Source organism: Spodoptera frugiperda, chromosome 8, assembly GCF_023101765.2.
Source record: "Spodoptera frugiperda isolate SF20-4 chromosome 8, AGI-APGP_CSIRO_Sfru_2.0, whole genome shotgun sequence".
NCBI classification, from domain to species: domain Eukaryota; kingdom Metazoa; phylum Arthropoda; class Insecta; order Lepidoptera; family Noctuidae; genus Spodoptera; species Spodoptera frugiperda.
Genome location: NC_064219.1, coordinates 8,247,402 through 8,261,671, shown reverse-complemented (window position 1 = coordinate 8,261,671; position 14,270 = coordinate 8,247,402). Strand labels below are relative to the sequence as shown.

Here is a 14,270-nt window from a genome sequence, read left to right as displayed (position 1 = left end):
GGTAACATTTTGATGTAATGTCGCATTATGTTACGCCTACTCATTTTGACCAAATAGTTAGTTTTTGTGATTACTTCGAGATTTATTACTACTCTAGTTTGGATTTCTAACAAATATCAATGCGGTGTTTAATAAGTTTTGAGCAGTTTTTAAATTGATAAACTACCTTATTTATTACTGTGATTGATTAGTTTTCTTTCAGATCAGTATTTATTTATTTTCGCTGTGATAAGATACGGTTGCCTACTAGTTGAGTTATAGGTTGATGTGTTTCCTGAAGTGAATAGGTTGCTTATGGGCAAGCCTGCACCATCGGTAGGCAGCATCATTGCTCATCATCAGGCGAGAGTGACCAAACGGCTAACAGTTACCTTTCAAAAATGATATCATCTAACAAAAATAACCGACATACCTGAAGCCATTTGACCTTGGTGATGTTATCATCAGTAAGGGTGAGTGCTCTCCTCTTCCCGACGGCATACGACTCATCGTAGTACAAGTACTCGGTGAAGGTGAGCCCAGTGGTGGTGTACTGCTGCGTGAAGTATACCGAGATGGTGCCGTTCTCTATGCCATGCTTTATTATCCATTTGCACTTTATCGGGACGGGAAAGGGGTTGGGGAAGTTTGGGGTGGTGATCGTGCCCACGGGACCCTTCAAGTGGCCCCCACAGAGCTGTGGTCCCTGGTGCTCCTTGTCGATCTCGTGGGCGAGTACGTACTCTGCTGCGATAGTGACGAGAATTATAGTCTGAAGACATCGCAGCATGAGCCTGGAACAAGAGAAAGGAAATAGTATTAGATTTGACTACACAGTTGGCTGGGCAACTCGCTATCGTGTAACAGATACAGGACACGATTCTCGCTCAAAGCTACTTTTTGTGCGATCCACAAATCGTTGCTTCGTGTCTGAGTGTCATGTGTATGTAAAATTGCATGTTTATTAACGCCCCCACAACACACGATAAAATCCTAATCCCAACGTCTTTTTAGAGACAAAAAGCTGTTTTGTATATCGAAATGTTCTAGAACAGCAATACTTTTTTGTATAAAATACCAAGCCATTAAAGGTGAATCAAGTTGTAACACACCCAACAACGTTAAAATATCATTATGTCACATAAAATTAAATAACATATCAATCAATATACGAACAGTAGTTATCATCAGATCAGATACACATATATATCCATATACGACCACTACATATTAATATTATTGAAATCTAATATCCTTGACATTACTCCAAATGTATCTATATAGATATTTGAAATGGCGTGCTACTGAAAGGTCTCAATAAAAAACCCATCATCGGTAGAAAAAATGGCAAGGGGCTAGAGTAAAATGAAGTCATTTATCAACATGACACAAGGAACCGTTACTTTAACTGTCTATCCCAAGATAGATGTGCATTTCATTTGTTTTAAAAGAATCCTTTCCATCTGTTAAATGCCTTTTTTGAGGGGGAAAAATCAATGATTTCTCCCCTGCGACTGCCAAACAAGAGGTCTCGGGTTCGATTCCCGGGGCGGGCAAATTATTACTGAGCTTTTTCGAAAATTTCTCAGTAGTAGCACGGAGTCTGGAATTGTGCCCAGTATATGGCAATAGGCTCACCCCCTATTACATGGGACTTAAAACAGAAATGGTGAAAAGAGGGTGTACATTGTATAGCGGCATTATGTGCCGTAATGTGCACCTCTGCCTACCCTCTCGAGGATAAAAGGCGTGAAGTTGAAGTTGAACTTCTCCCCTTCTCCCGCCTTGGGCGAGGCGAGAGGGAGTGTCAGACTCTTACTGACTAAAAACCACCCCGTTCCTACTCCTGCTTTTCGAGCCGGAGTCCCGGTAAACCTCCTACGGACCTTCGGAATCTATTAAATGTCTGATGTCTTTAGTTACGTAAATAGTCCAATTGTTGTTGAGCAGAAACCTAGTGCCAAAGATAAAATCCTTGACATTATTTTATCATTCAATATCTAGTCTACACTATAATTTATTATAACTTCCGTCAATATTAATTGCTATGTTATCGATTTAGAGAAATTATTATCATGTGTCGCGGAATGTGTTAAACAGTTACATGAATAAGTCGATAACATAATAATTAATAAATTAATTACACAATTTTATTTATTGGTCTAGACTAAAGACTAAATGTTAGACTAATAAATAAAATTGGATTGTCCGTTATGCAATGAATATACATACGATACATACTCGTACACCAAAATATATGTTTTACATATTTTGTCGATCTATCTGTCTATTTGTTATGACGGACCAATTTTGACTAGCTGATCTACTAAGGAGTAACTTAGGTTATTTTATTGGTCACAAAATCCGTAATCCATGCGAGCGAAGCCGCGGGCTTCAGCTAGTATTAAATAAGACGACTCCATATTTTACTATTTGTTGCTCGTAGATCAAACTCAAAATGTCGTCATAGATTCCAATTCATATTAGATATTATTATAATTGTAAAAAAGATTTATGAAACTCTATACAATTCTGACTGCACGATTGGTGCGGTGGCTGGGCAACTGGCTGCCACGCAACGGGTAGCGGGTTCGATTCCCACACGGAGCAACTCTTTGTGTGATCCACAAATTGTTGTTTCGGGTCTGGGTGCATGTGAACTTGTATGTTTGTAAACGCACCCACGACACAGGAGAAAATCCAAATGTGGGGCAACGATTTAAAAAAAATACATATACTTCTACATACAATACGAACATTCCGACATTATATTATACTTTGATTTCTACATTTTATTAGTTCCAACTTTGGCTCCCACGCGCACAAGATTACAAAGGGAAGTTTTTTGTATGAAATTAATTTGGCAACGTGACGGCGTTGAGAGGTCCGTGGACCGATATTAGAATGTCTAAAAACGTTACAAGTTTCACGAGAGTTTTTCTTTACTCGCAAACTTTATTATTTCTTGGAAAATATTGCGTTAAGACTCAGGCTCTAAGATATAGGCTTTATGTATTTGGATAACTTTTTAGGCATTTAGGTTATACTTATCTACTTTATTTTACAAATATTTACTGGCGAACTCAGAGACAGTTAACGATTACTTTTACTATTAATAACGATTTTGTTCCGAATTCAATTGCTAAGGACTGAGTTTAGGATCCACGAAATGACTAAGCACGGCGATTACACATTTTTTTTGATAATATCTTTAAACAAAGTTTTATAGAACGCAGTCATGTTATATCACAGACAAAATTAGATGTGTCAGGGAACAAGCACAACGTAAGTTCACGTCTTTAGCAAACTATCGTCAAAATAAAATTCTAAACTAAATTTACAAATACTCCACAAATTCCCAGTCCACAAGTATTAGTGGAGGAACATAAAACAAATCGGCTGTGAGCAGTCACGTCCGTGATACATAGCCGCATTCGACGGGAAGAGCATCAAATATTTTCTACTACAACGTGTGACAGCTTGAGAATTTGATTCCAATTCCTGCAACCAGTCCTGTTCAGACGCCGCACGAATCTTGATCATTTCTCTGCAGATGATATTTGGTTCGTTATGCTCCTTCGGTTGTTTCATTTTATTTGTTCTCTAGATTGAAATCCCTTGTATATTTCGTATCTTGTTTATGTACGGTACCAGATTTTTATCTTCTTCAAACAATTCCAGTGAACAGGAATTCAGTACGTTGTGCATAAGATATCTGACTGAGATAACATATTTGCTGTTCTCTGTGTTTCCCGGAGGGGATTGGTGACAACAGCATGGTACGATGTACCAATTTTAGTTCATGTTATCATATATGTGTATAGTTTGGCATAGTTACGAATTGAGACTTTTTACCCTACTGCGCCAGAAGGAGGGTTATGTTTTTCGAGAGTATGTATGTATGTATGTATGTATGTATGTATGTATGTATGTATGTATGTATAATTGTTTGGCACGCTCTGCAGCCTAAACGGCTTGATGGATTTTGGCTTGAGAGGTGTCGTTAGATTCGTATTTACTGTGAGAGTGACACTGGATATATCAAAATAATAAAAAAAACAAAATGGCGGATTTTTGGCGCCAAATTCGAATATTGCTCACTCTCTAGCCTGAACGGCTTGATGGATTTTGGCTTGAGAGGTGTCGTTAGATTCGTATTTACTGTGAGAGTGACACTGGATATATCAAAATAATAAAAAAAACAAAATGGCGGATTTTTGGCGCCAAATTCGAATTTTGCTCACTCTCTAGCCTGAACGACTCGATGGATTTCAACTTGATAGGGGTCGTTTGATTCGTATTTACTGTGAGAATGACACTGGATATATCAAAATGATAAAAAAACAAAATGGCGGATTTTTGGCGCCAAATTCGAATTTTGCTCACTCTCTAGCCTGAACGACTCGATGGATTTCAACTTGATATTTTTAATCAGAACACAACATAAGCTGGGAGTACCTCCACGCGGTGAAGGCGGTAACAGTTTAACTGGCTAAAACTCCCATAATATGTAGAATCAATGCCTTCGGGCTTATGTTGTTGTTGAGTTATATCATTGTGCGGACTTTTTTATATTCACCTTATTTGGCACGGTAGCCTACCCGGTAACGCAGGGGAGCAGCCATATAGCATAGGCAAATTATTTTAGTCGTTCGATTATTGGTCAATTAAAAATGGCTCTATCCCGGAAAACCAAAAATAATAGAACCAAAAAAATTGCCACGATGAAAAAGGAAACACCTAATAAACGCGAGAAACGTTAAAAAAAACAAAGAGAGAGAAGATCTAAGTATTACAGTCAGCTTTCTCAAGAATGTCGTGAAGATCTTATAAAAAATATAAATGCACGCTCTGAGTATAGACGTGACAACGAATCACCATCCACCCGAACACAGCGACTGCAAAGAATGCACACGCATTCTTTGCAGTTGTGTGCAGCATGCTAAAAATGTTCGGGAAATGGAGTCTCCGTTGTCGCAATCTGTTCGACTCGAAAACATGCGTGAGCATGCTCAACATGTTCGAGAAATGGAGTCGCCTTTGTCTCACGCTGCCCGACTCGAAAACATGCGTGAGCATGCTCAACATGTTCGAGAAATGGAGTCGCCTTTGTCTCACGCTGCCCGACTCGAAAACATGCGTGAGCATGCTCAACATGTTCGAGAAATGGAGTCGCCTTTGTCTCACGCTGCCCGACTCGAAAACATGCGTGAGCATGCTCAACATGTTCGAGAAATGGAGTCACCTTTGTCTCACGCTGCCCGACTCGAAAACATGCGTGAGCATGCTCAACATGTTCGAGAAATGGAGTCGCCTTTGTCTCACGCTGCCCGACTCGAAAACATGCGTGAGCATGCTCAACATGTTCGAGAAATGGAGTCTCCGTTGTCTCGATCTATGCGTCTCGAACAAATACGAGAACATGCAACGCTGTCTCGTGGTAATGAATCACCTCTCACAAGAGATCGGAGAATATCCAATTTGAGAACAAATTCCCGTGTCCGACGACAGTTATTTGCAAATGATGATGCAACATTCGATGATGTAATTTTTCAGGTAGCAGACGTGGAGTGTTATTCGTGTAAAAAACTTCTGTATAAAAAACAATCACGAAGCGTGGTTTCTTCTTCAATAACTGTCTTACCCCCAGACGCTCTTGACAGAATTGTTTGTTGCAATAGATGTGCTACCAAATTGTTAAAAAATCAGTGCCCATCGAATTCTTTTTGGAATAATATGACTGTTTCCCCTGTGCGGCCAGAACTGGACTGTCTCTCTGAGATGGAGTTGCGACTCATATCTCGGATAAAGCCTTTCATAAAAATTGTCCGCTTAAGCGGCCGTTACGGGCAACAAGGTTTTAAAGGACAGGCAATCCTCTTTGCTCAGCAAGTAGAGGAAGTAATAGAGCAGCTTCCGATAAATGCTGCAAGTGCAGGAATGAGCATTGTAACAGAACATCTTGAAAATGTAACCAACAGTAGAAGATTTTCAGTAGATATTGAGAAAATTAAGCGGGCTTTACATTGGCTTATGCGTAATAATCATTTATATGCTAATGTTCAGATTAATTCAAATATAACAAATGAACAACTGCAGTCAAGTATCATGGAGGTTATAGTTAGTTTACAAAATGAAGCCCATGTAAGAATCGAGCCACAAATTCATTTAAAACCACTGGGAAATGAAAAATACATCTTGCATGGGTCTTTCCATCAAGGCAGCGAACAATTTGAAGAAAGTTCACGTAATCGTCAATGTACGGCAAATGCTGCAACTTCAATCGCCTATTCCTGTATACAACCGTTGGAAACGTGGGCTTCTTCAGATGTGGATCGCGTTTTATTGGCCGGAAATACCTACTTTAATCAGTGTATGTCACGACTAGCAGTAAAGCCTCCATTTTTAAACACAGAGGAACTTTTACCATCACTTTCAATAGCTCGTACAGAATTTACTCTTTATATTCAAGCTGATATTGTTATTGGAGTGGTAAATTCCAGTGCACCATCTAATGTACTCGAAGGGTACTTTTCTACTTTATCATCAGGGGTTGAATTCTTTTTTACATGTCACGAAAAAGGAATTATAACATCTCAAACAAATATTGCTGTAGCAATAATGAAATTGGATGATGCGTATTATTTATTTGATTCGCATCAAAGAGGGCCCAAAGGGCATGTTGCACGTAGCAGAGGCGCTGCGATGTTAATGAAATTTCCAGATCAAAGTACGTTATGTCAACATCTTGTAGTAGTACTTCAAGTAAAGGGACATCGAGATATGCAGTTTAGTATTTCAGCTGTAAATGCATGTTTAAATGAACAACCAGTACACTCAGAAATATCATTGCAAAATGAGCAAGACAATATAGAAAATGTCAATTGCAGAGAACAGGATATCAGTAATAATATGGATGAAGGAAATAATTTCGTTACTACAGCTCTTATACCTATTGACATTAATATACCAGACTTGACAGATGTTGTTTCCAATATTAACGTGGAAGAAAGATCTATTCCTTTATACGAGTTGAAACGGAAAACTGCACCACCTATAAATATTTTCAGAGAACAGAGAGCAGAAGAACTTGCATGGGTAAAGTTGTTCCCAAATGGTCATAATGGACTTCGAGAAGAAAGACCATTTCCTATAACACCACTTGATTACTATCAAACGCGTGTTATGAGCAGCGACAAAAGATTCCAAAATAATGAGTACTTATTTTATGCTCTGTCTGTTGTTGAGTTGTGCAAAGCGCAACAAAATGTATCAGTATGTGCGCGCTTACGTCAGGACGGAGCAGAGCCAACAGATGTCATACAAAATGTTCATCTGGTAATGCGTAATATTCGCGGTACGTCTGCTTATTGGCACAAATCATACACAGATCTTCTCGCAATGGTGAAAAATTTAGGCCCCCTCACTGGTACTTAACATTATCGTGCAATGATTTAAACTGGCCCGATATGTTAAATGCTCTTTTAGTTGCTGATGGACGCACCAATTATCCCATTGAAGACCTAACCTTTTCAGAAAAACGGCGCCTTGTAGAAGCGTATCCAGTAACTTTGTCTAGACATTTTATGATGCGTTTTAATGCATTGTTTGCAAGGTTACAAAAAGGAAATAATCCAATTTTAGGGAAAAAAGTCATTGATTTTTGGTGGCGGGTAGAATTTCAGCTAAGAGGAAGTCCTCATATTCATATGGTAATATGGTGCGCTGATATGCCACCTTTTGATACTACAGAAGGAAAGCGGTTACTGGAGCAGGTAGTATCCTGCGAGATACCAGATTCAGACGACGATCCTGAACTGCACGATTTAGTTGTCCAATTACAATCACATAGACATACACAAAGTTGCTACAAAAATAACCAAAATATTTGCAGATTCGGCTTTCCTAGACCGATATCAGATAAAACTGAAGTCCTAGATGACGACCAAGCAACCAGAAATGGCGGGAGATTTTATATTTTGAAAAGAAACGAATCAGAAACTATGACTAATTGCTATAATTCTCGTTTGCTAAAACTATGGGGTGCCAATATTGATCTTCAACCATGCGGTTCAGCTTTAGGAGTAGCCTACTACATTTCTAAGTATATTTCTAAGGCTGAACCTGCAGAAGTTTCAAGATCAATTAGACAGGCTATACAAAATGTAAGGGCTCGTGGTGAAAGCAATTCAGGTCGATTGATTTTCGCTATACAAAATGCTATTCTAACACACAGAGAAATTTCAGCAAATGAATGTGCCTTCCGTTTATGTCACTTAAAGCTGCGTGATAGTTCTCGTAAATGCGTATTCGTGAACACTTGCTTGCCAGAACAACGTTATCGAATGCTGAGGATTGATTCTGAAAATTCTGAACCATACAAAAACATATTTGACAGATATGTTCACAGGCCTCTATCTCTTGAGCATCTTAGTCTAGGTGAGTTCGCAATCTGGTACGATGTTGTTTCTTCCAAAGTGGATGTTGATGAAGATCAGCAAGATATTGACGCATATGAATCCCAAATCGAGGATGTGCCTGTTAGTTCATGTATAACATTACTTGACAATATGGGAAGAATGAGAAAGAGAACACGTCCAGCCATACTTCGAACACGTTACTTTACGTTAGCCTCAGATCCAGAGGCACATTACTATTCCTTGATATTGACTCATATTCCATTCCGGGCAGAAGAAGAATTGTTAGATGGATTCGACTCAGCCAGAGCAGCTTTTTGGGCTAAAAAAAATCAACTGCGTCCACTACAAGAAGGTTTTGATGCGGAAACTATGATGAGATTTGAAACGGAAATCCAGCAAGCTATTAGTCGTATTGTAGCTGAGAATTTGGCAGCCGGAATTTCAGAGCATCAAAATTTTCAAACAAATGTTGATACTCTCGCTCAGCCTATTGAAAATATATTAGATGATGTAGATCACATTATGATTGACGAAATTGAAGATCAAAACGATAAATGTATGCCAGATAATGAGTTTGAGAGAGCTGTTATATCGCTAAATTTGAGCCAGAGACAGTTGTTCCAAAAAATATCCGAAAAGTTATTAAACGTAACAATTTCTGACCAATTACTGATTTTTGTTACCGGAGGGGCTGGCACTGGTAAAACATTTACTTTAAAAGTCATGACCGAACAAATTAGAAGGTTAAGTCACACTGAAATCGGAAAAACTGTAACTGTCACTGCTCCAACAGGTGTGGCAGCCCGACTTATTGGAGGTAGTACTCTACATTCCACTTTTGCGTTGCCTATTGAAAAGGGACGAGCTGAAACATTACGCCCGCTTACTGGTGAAAGATTACAAAGAGAAAGACAAAAGTGGAGATCGATAAATTGGCTAATTATCGACGAAATATCGATGGTATCCTACTTGACCCTAAGGAACGTTCACATTCGCCTGCAGCAATTAAAACAAGATGAACGATATTTTGGTGGGATAAATGTAATTTTATTCGGGGATCTTATGCAGTTACCACCAGTATCCAAGGTTTCAGGCGGTGCTTACTGCTTTCGACAACCATCTTACCTGTCTGGAGAAATCAATCTATGGGAATTATTCGATTTCTGTGAATTACCCCAAAATATGAGACAGGCAGGTGATACTACTTTTGTGGACATACTAAACAATTTACGCGTAGGAGAATTGACAATGGACCAACTTGAAATCCTAGACGGTCGTAGGATTCCACTTACTGGGTTATTTGCTGATGGAGAAGCCGTGAGAATTTTTCCTACTACAAGACAAGTTGATTCATATAACTTGGCAATGTCTACTGAGTTAGCTAAAAAATCAAAACTTTATGAAGTACATGCTGTGGACATCTCTTTAGAAGCAAAAACATATGGGCAATGCCCACGCAAAGAATTTGTATCTAGTGATCCAAACAAGACGGGCGGGATTCTCAGTGCATTGCGTATTGGGATTGGATCAAGGGTTATGTTGCGCCGAAATATAAATGTTAACCACGGTTTAGTAAATGGTGCTATGGGCGTAATTCGAAAGTTTGAATGGCCCGCTCTTCGCAGGGACCAAATGGAAACTGGGGAATTACCACAAGCAGTGTTTGTTGAGTTCGATGACCACACAATAAAAAATAATCAACCAGGACTTGGTGTCCGGATTGAACCATGTACGATTGATTTTGATGCACTTAGAGGACAAGGTAAAATCGAACGTAGGATGTTACCCTTAATCCTGAGCTGGGCTGTAACTGTCCACAAACTTCAGGGTACTACACTCGATCGGGCAGTTGTGGACCTCGGCCCAAATATATTTGCTAAAGGCCAAGCATATGTAGCTCTCAGTAGAGTTAAAACATTAGCTGGATTGGCCATCAGTGCGCTTGATCCTAAAAAACTTTTGAATCGGCCGCACGACCAGAATTCCTTAGCTGAGCTCCAACGTTTACGAGAATATTATTCTATCAACTAGTTAGAAATCTAAAAATCTAAATCTAATCTAAGCTAAGAAATCCGCGTAATCCGGATGCATTTATGTATCATGTGTGTGTGTGTTATATTACAGTTATTATATAAACTCTTTCAATAATAAAACTAAAAGAAAATAAAATAAAAAAAGGTAATTTAAAAAACTAAAAAACCCGACTGCGTTTCTTTATAACATGAAAATGAAAAAACTCTAAAACAAGAATACAAGAAAAATTTAAGCAGTCGGGACCCATTCTAGAAAGCCATAATTCATAATATTTAGAATGGGTCCCGACTGCTTAAATTTTTCTTGTATTCTTGTTTTAGAGTTTTTTCATTTTCATGTTATAAAGAAAGGCAGTCGGGTTTTTTAGTTTTTTAAATTACCTTTTTTTATTTATACACCTATCATTTGGAACATGATCGCTTATAATAAAATTAGACTTAGAAATCATTAAAAAAAAAGAAGCTTATACAAAATACAGGCTGATTATTTTTATCTAATTCAATTAACTACAAAAATAAAGAATTCTTTCACTTTCAACGCACAATCTCGCCTAAACGGTTGACCGATTGTGATAAATTTCCTTACGGACATAGATAAAATCCGTGGCCAAAAGCTTATTAAGATAAGACGGCAGTAAATAATGTCCTAGGACATTTTGAGGTCCCTTTTCGTGATCAGGTCTTTTTCCAAGAGAATATTCACTAAGAGCCTTTGAAATGGACGTACGAACACATGGTTTCACATCAAGCTATGCGAAACCAGTATAAATTGACCGTTGAATGTGCTGAGAGATCATACAAAGCGAGGACCATGATAAACTGGTTTCTTACAGCTATGCTTAGTGTACGTTGTAGAACGCTGGGTTGACTCTCACAAACCACATTTGTCACTCCGACCTTACCCAAATACACATGGACTTTTCAAGTTAATGGAACGGAAAATCTGTTTGGTAGATGTAACGTATATTTAGTAACATACACGGTTGAAACTTAGTCCATTTCACTGTAAATTTTGTTCTAGAAAGTGGGTATTTATGACCTTGAACTTCTGTGGTTTATTTTTGTGTCTCCAAGGGAACAAATTGATACAGTGAATGAAATAAGTATCCAATGCCACGACTGACATCCTTGTTCAAGTCGCTTACAGTTATCGAGTTAAAACGTATTGATATCTCTCGTCTTTTGATTTCGAAATTGTCAACTCAATCTGATCGTCATAAGAGAAGGCGTACGTTCAGCCGTAGATGTCTGATGGCTGATATGATAATGGTGATATATGATGATGAACAGGAATAAAGCGTGAGTGAGCGATCTAAAAGTGAACGCGAAGCGATGACGCGCGAATCAGCAAACTTGCTTTGTTACGCGGCGGCTATGTCCTACGTGCATGTAAATCATTTCGTTTTGTTTCTGTTTCCGATATTATAAACAAAATTGTTAAGGCATCGTGTCCAATTCGCGTGAAAATATCAGGCTGAAATGCGGTTGGTCACGTAGGCCACGTCAATAGATTTTGACAATTTGTTGGTCTGCCCCGCGCCGTATCGTATCGCCTTTGCTTCTAGATCGCTCACGCAGGACGTCCCATTATATAATTATGTCTAAGGGCCTATGCACACCACGTTTCTTAAACGCGCCGTCGACGCGGCGCGTTTTTCTCCTGCAGAGCAGTTTGTTGTCGTGTGTATTCGATACAAAAGCACGTCTGTATCGCTACACACGCGTGATTGCATCGCTTATGTATCGCTACACAAGCGCGTCAGGTGTGCAAAGGTCTACAAGCTGTGTCTAACTTGCGTGCGTATCGCGTACCTATCGCAACTAAGGCGCGTTGACGGCGCGTTTAAAAAACGTGGTGTGCATAGTGCCTTAAAGAAACTGTGCTCAAAAGTGGACAATAAAACTAGACAAGGCAATGCAGTACTTCACAACGACCTTATCTGTTACCCACATTGACCTGCAAGTTTCATGGAGCCCAGTTATTTATTGCGACCCCACTCGACTTTCGCGGTAGACATTCATCTTGAGAACTCGGCTACAATTTCAACTAAATCTTAGTTACCCGTTGTTGTACGTTTATCGTGTAGTGGGTAGGATAAGTGGTTTTGAACAAACTTGTTGTTTCTCGGCGTCACTTGACACGATCGGAAGCTGGTTTGTTTGACAAAATTATCATTACAAACTATGTCTTCTTTATCACAAGTGTTATGAACGATTCTGTACAAAATAAACAATTGAAAGGGTCTTGGCTGGTAGAAAAGGCCTACTAAGGTATTAAGCCCACCTTGTGTACACATTTATGTGCATGAAGAGTTACAAAAATGATTTATTCTCTTCTATTAGTGCTCATTTAGTCTCTTACAAACAATGATGCCGTTTGATATAAAAAACACATCTCAAATTCCATCTGCCCTATATCTTTATACAGGGAATATAGGATATACAGGAAAGTAGTTCTAAAACACTCTTATTTAAGAACTAGTTTCCCAAATTATTACATGTCCTTTTTAACAACTGACAATAAGCCGTTCCGTATTGATTGTACTGAGAATCGCCTAAAGTTGCCATTTCATGCAGGTCAATGACCTACGTATCCTAGGTTTTAGGAACACAATAGTACCTAACTAGCAACATAGTGCTGCTAATAACAACCTATTGTGAAACATAATGTTTGATATTATCATATCATATCTTAACAAAAGTTGCTATGGATGCATTTGACTTTCACCAATTATATTCATTGGTACACATAGCTTAGCACTGGTGGAAACGGACTCAGTTAAGCTATGTGTTTTATATGGAAAGATGCGTGCTATGGATATGTGCTATGCGTGGCTTCTCTACTATCGATACATCACATACTCGAGCTGCGCATCTTCCTCGCACAACTACTTAGCGGCGGTGCATCTTCATATCACATCTTACTCGCACACCTACATAGCTTAATATCAGTGGAAACGGTCACATAGTTTCACAGCTTAGCTATTATAACTTCGTAGCATCATAAGCACATCTCTGGTACTTTGCCCCACCCTCATGCATGAAAAGCGGGAATCATAAGCCTCCGGGCCACCATGACAAGCTTTGATAATTTAGACAAAAAAATTTAAAGAGAAGTTTCAAAGTAACGTAACGATGTTACATTATAATGATAACGATTAGACAAAAATTCCTAACAGAAATACAACATTTTGATAATCAACCTTCTACTTAATGTTACTTATATCGTCCAGCATCCCAATAAAAGCTTGGAACATCGTTTGACCATCCAGATCTAAACAATGTATTGATTCAATTTGTCCATCATCTCAATTCTTGTTCAAGAAGGAATCCAGAATCGTATATTTTTATTGGTTAAGGAAAATGAGGTTCGCAATCAATTTTGTTTGTCGGTGAAGTAGATATTGTGTTATTTGTGTTGTAAGTTTATTGTTCTATAGAGAATTGTTTTATTTTATACTTTGTTTTAGTGTTGTACTTTTTTTTGTGTTATGGAGGCAATTTTTTATAACTAAATTATACTATAATGTTAGGTTCTCTACGGACTTCGAGAGTGAGCCCTTATCATGCAATAAAAATTGTGTAAAACGTTCCCTAATAGGCTACCTTAAATCAACCATAAATCACGCATACAGCTCACGGCGACTTTCAATGCTCACGTAAAGGCAAGTTCAAGTTTGTAGACATAATATATTATTTAAATAAATCATTATTCCGTAACTGCCACTCCTGCTGAACTAAACAAACAAAAACACCACTTATGTTCACTTCCATACGTGTTATTTTCCTTCCAACCTCTGACGTTTACTCAAGGGCCCATTACAATACGTTATCAATA

The 14,270-nt window shown here is 38.5% G+C and overlaps 1 protein-coding gene across 1 annotated transcript in view; it reads right to left on the bottom strand.

Moving 5' to 3' along the window:
* The window catches only part of LOC118275515 (uncharacterized), a 197,660-nt gene that overhangs the window by 80,783 nt on the left and 102,607 nt on the right, over window positions 1-14,270 (bottom strand). The window contains exon 2 of the mRNA XM_035593505.2: window positions 413-773. Coding sequence (XP_035449398.2) covers window positions 413-773 — 361 coding nt within the window. The remainder of the gene's footprint in view (window positions 1-412; window positions 774-14,270) is intronic.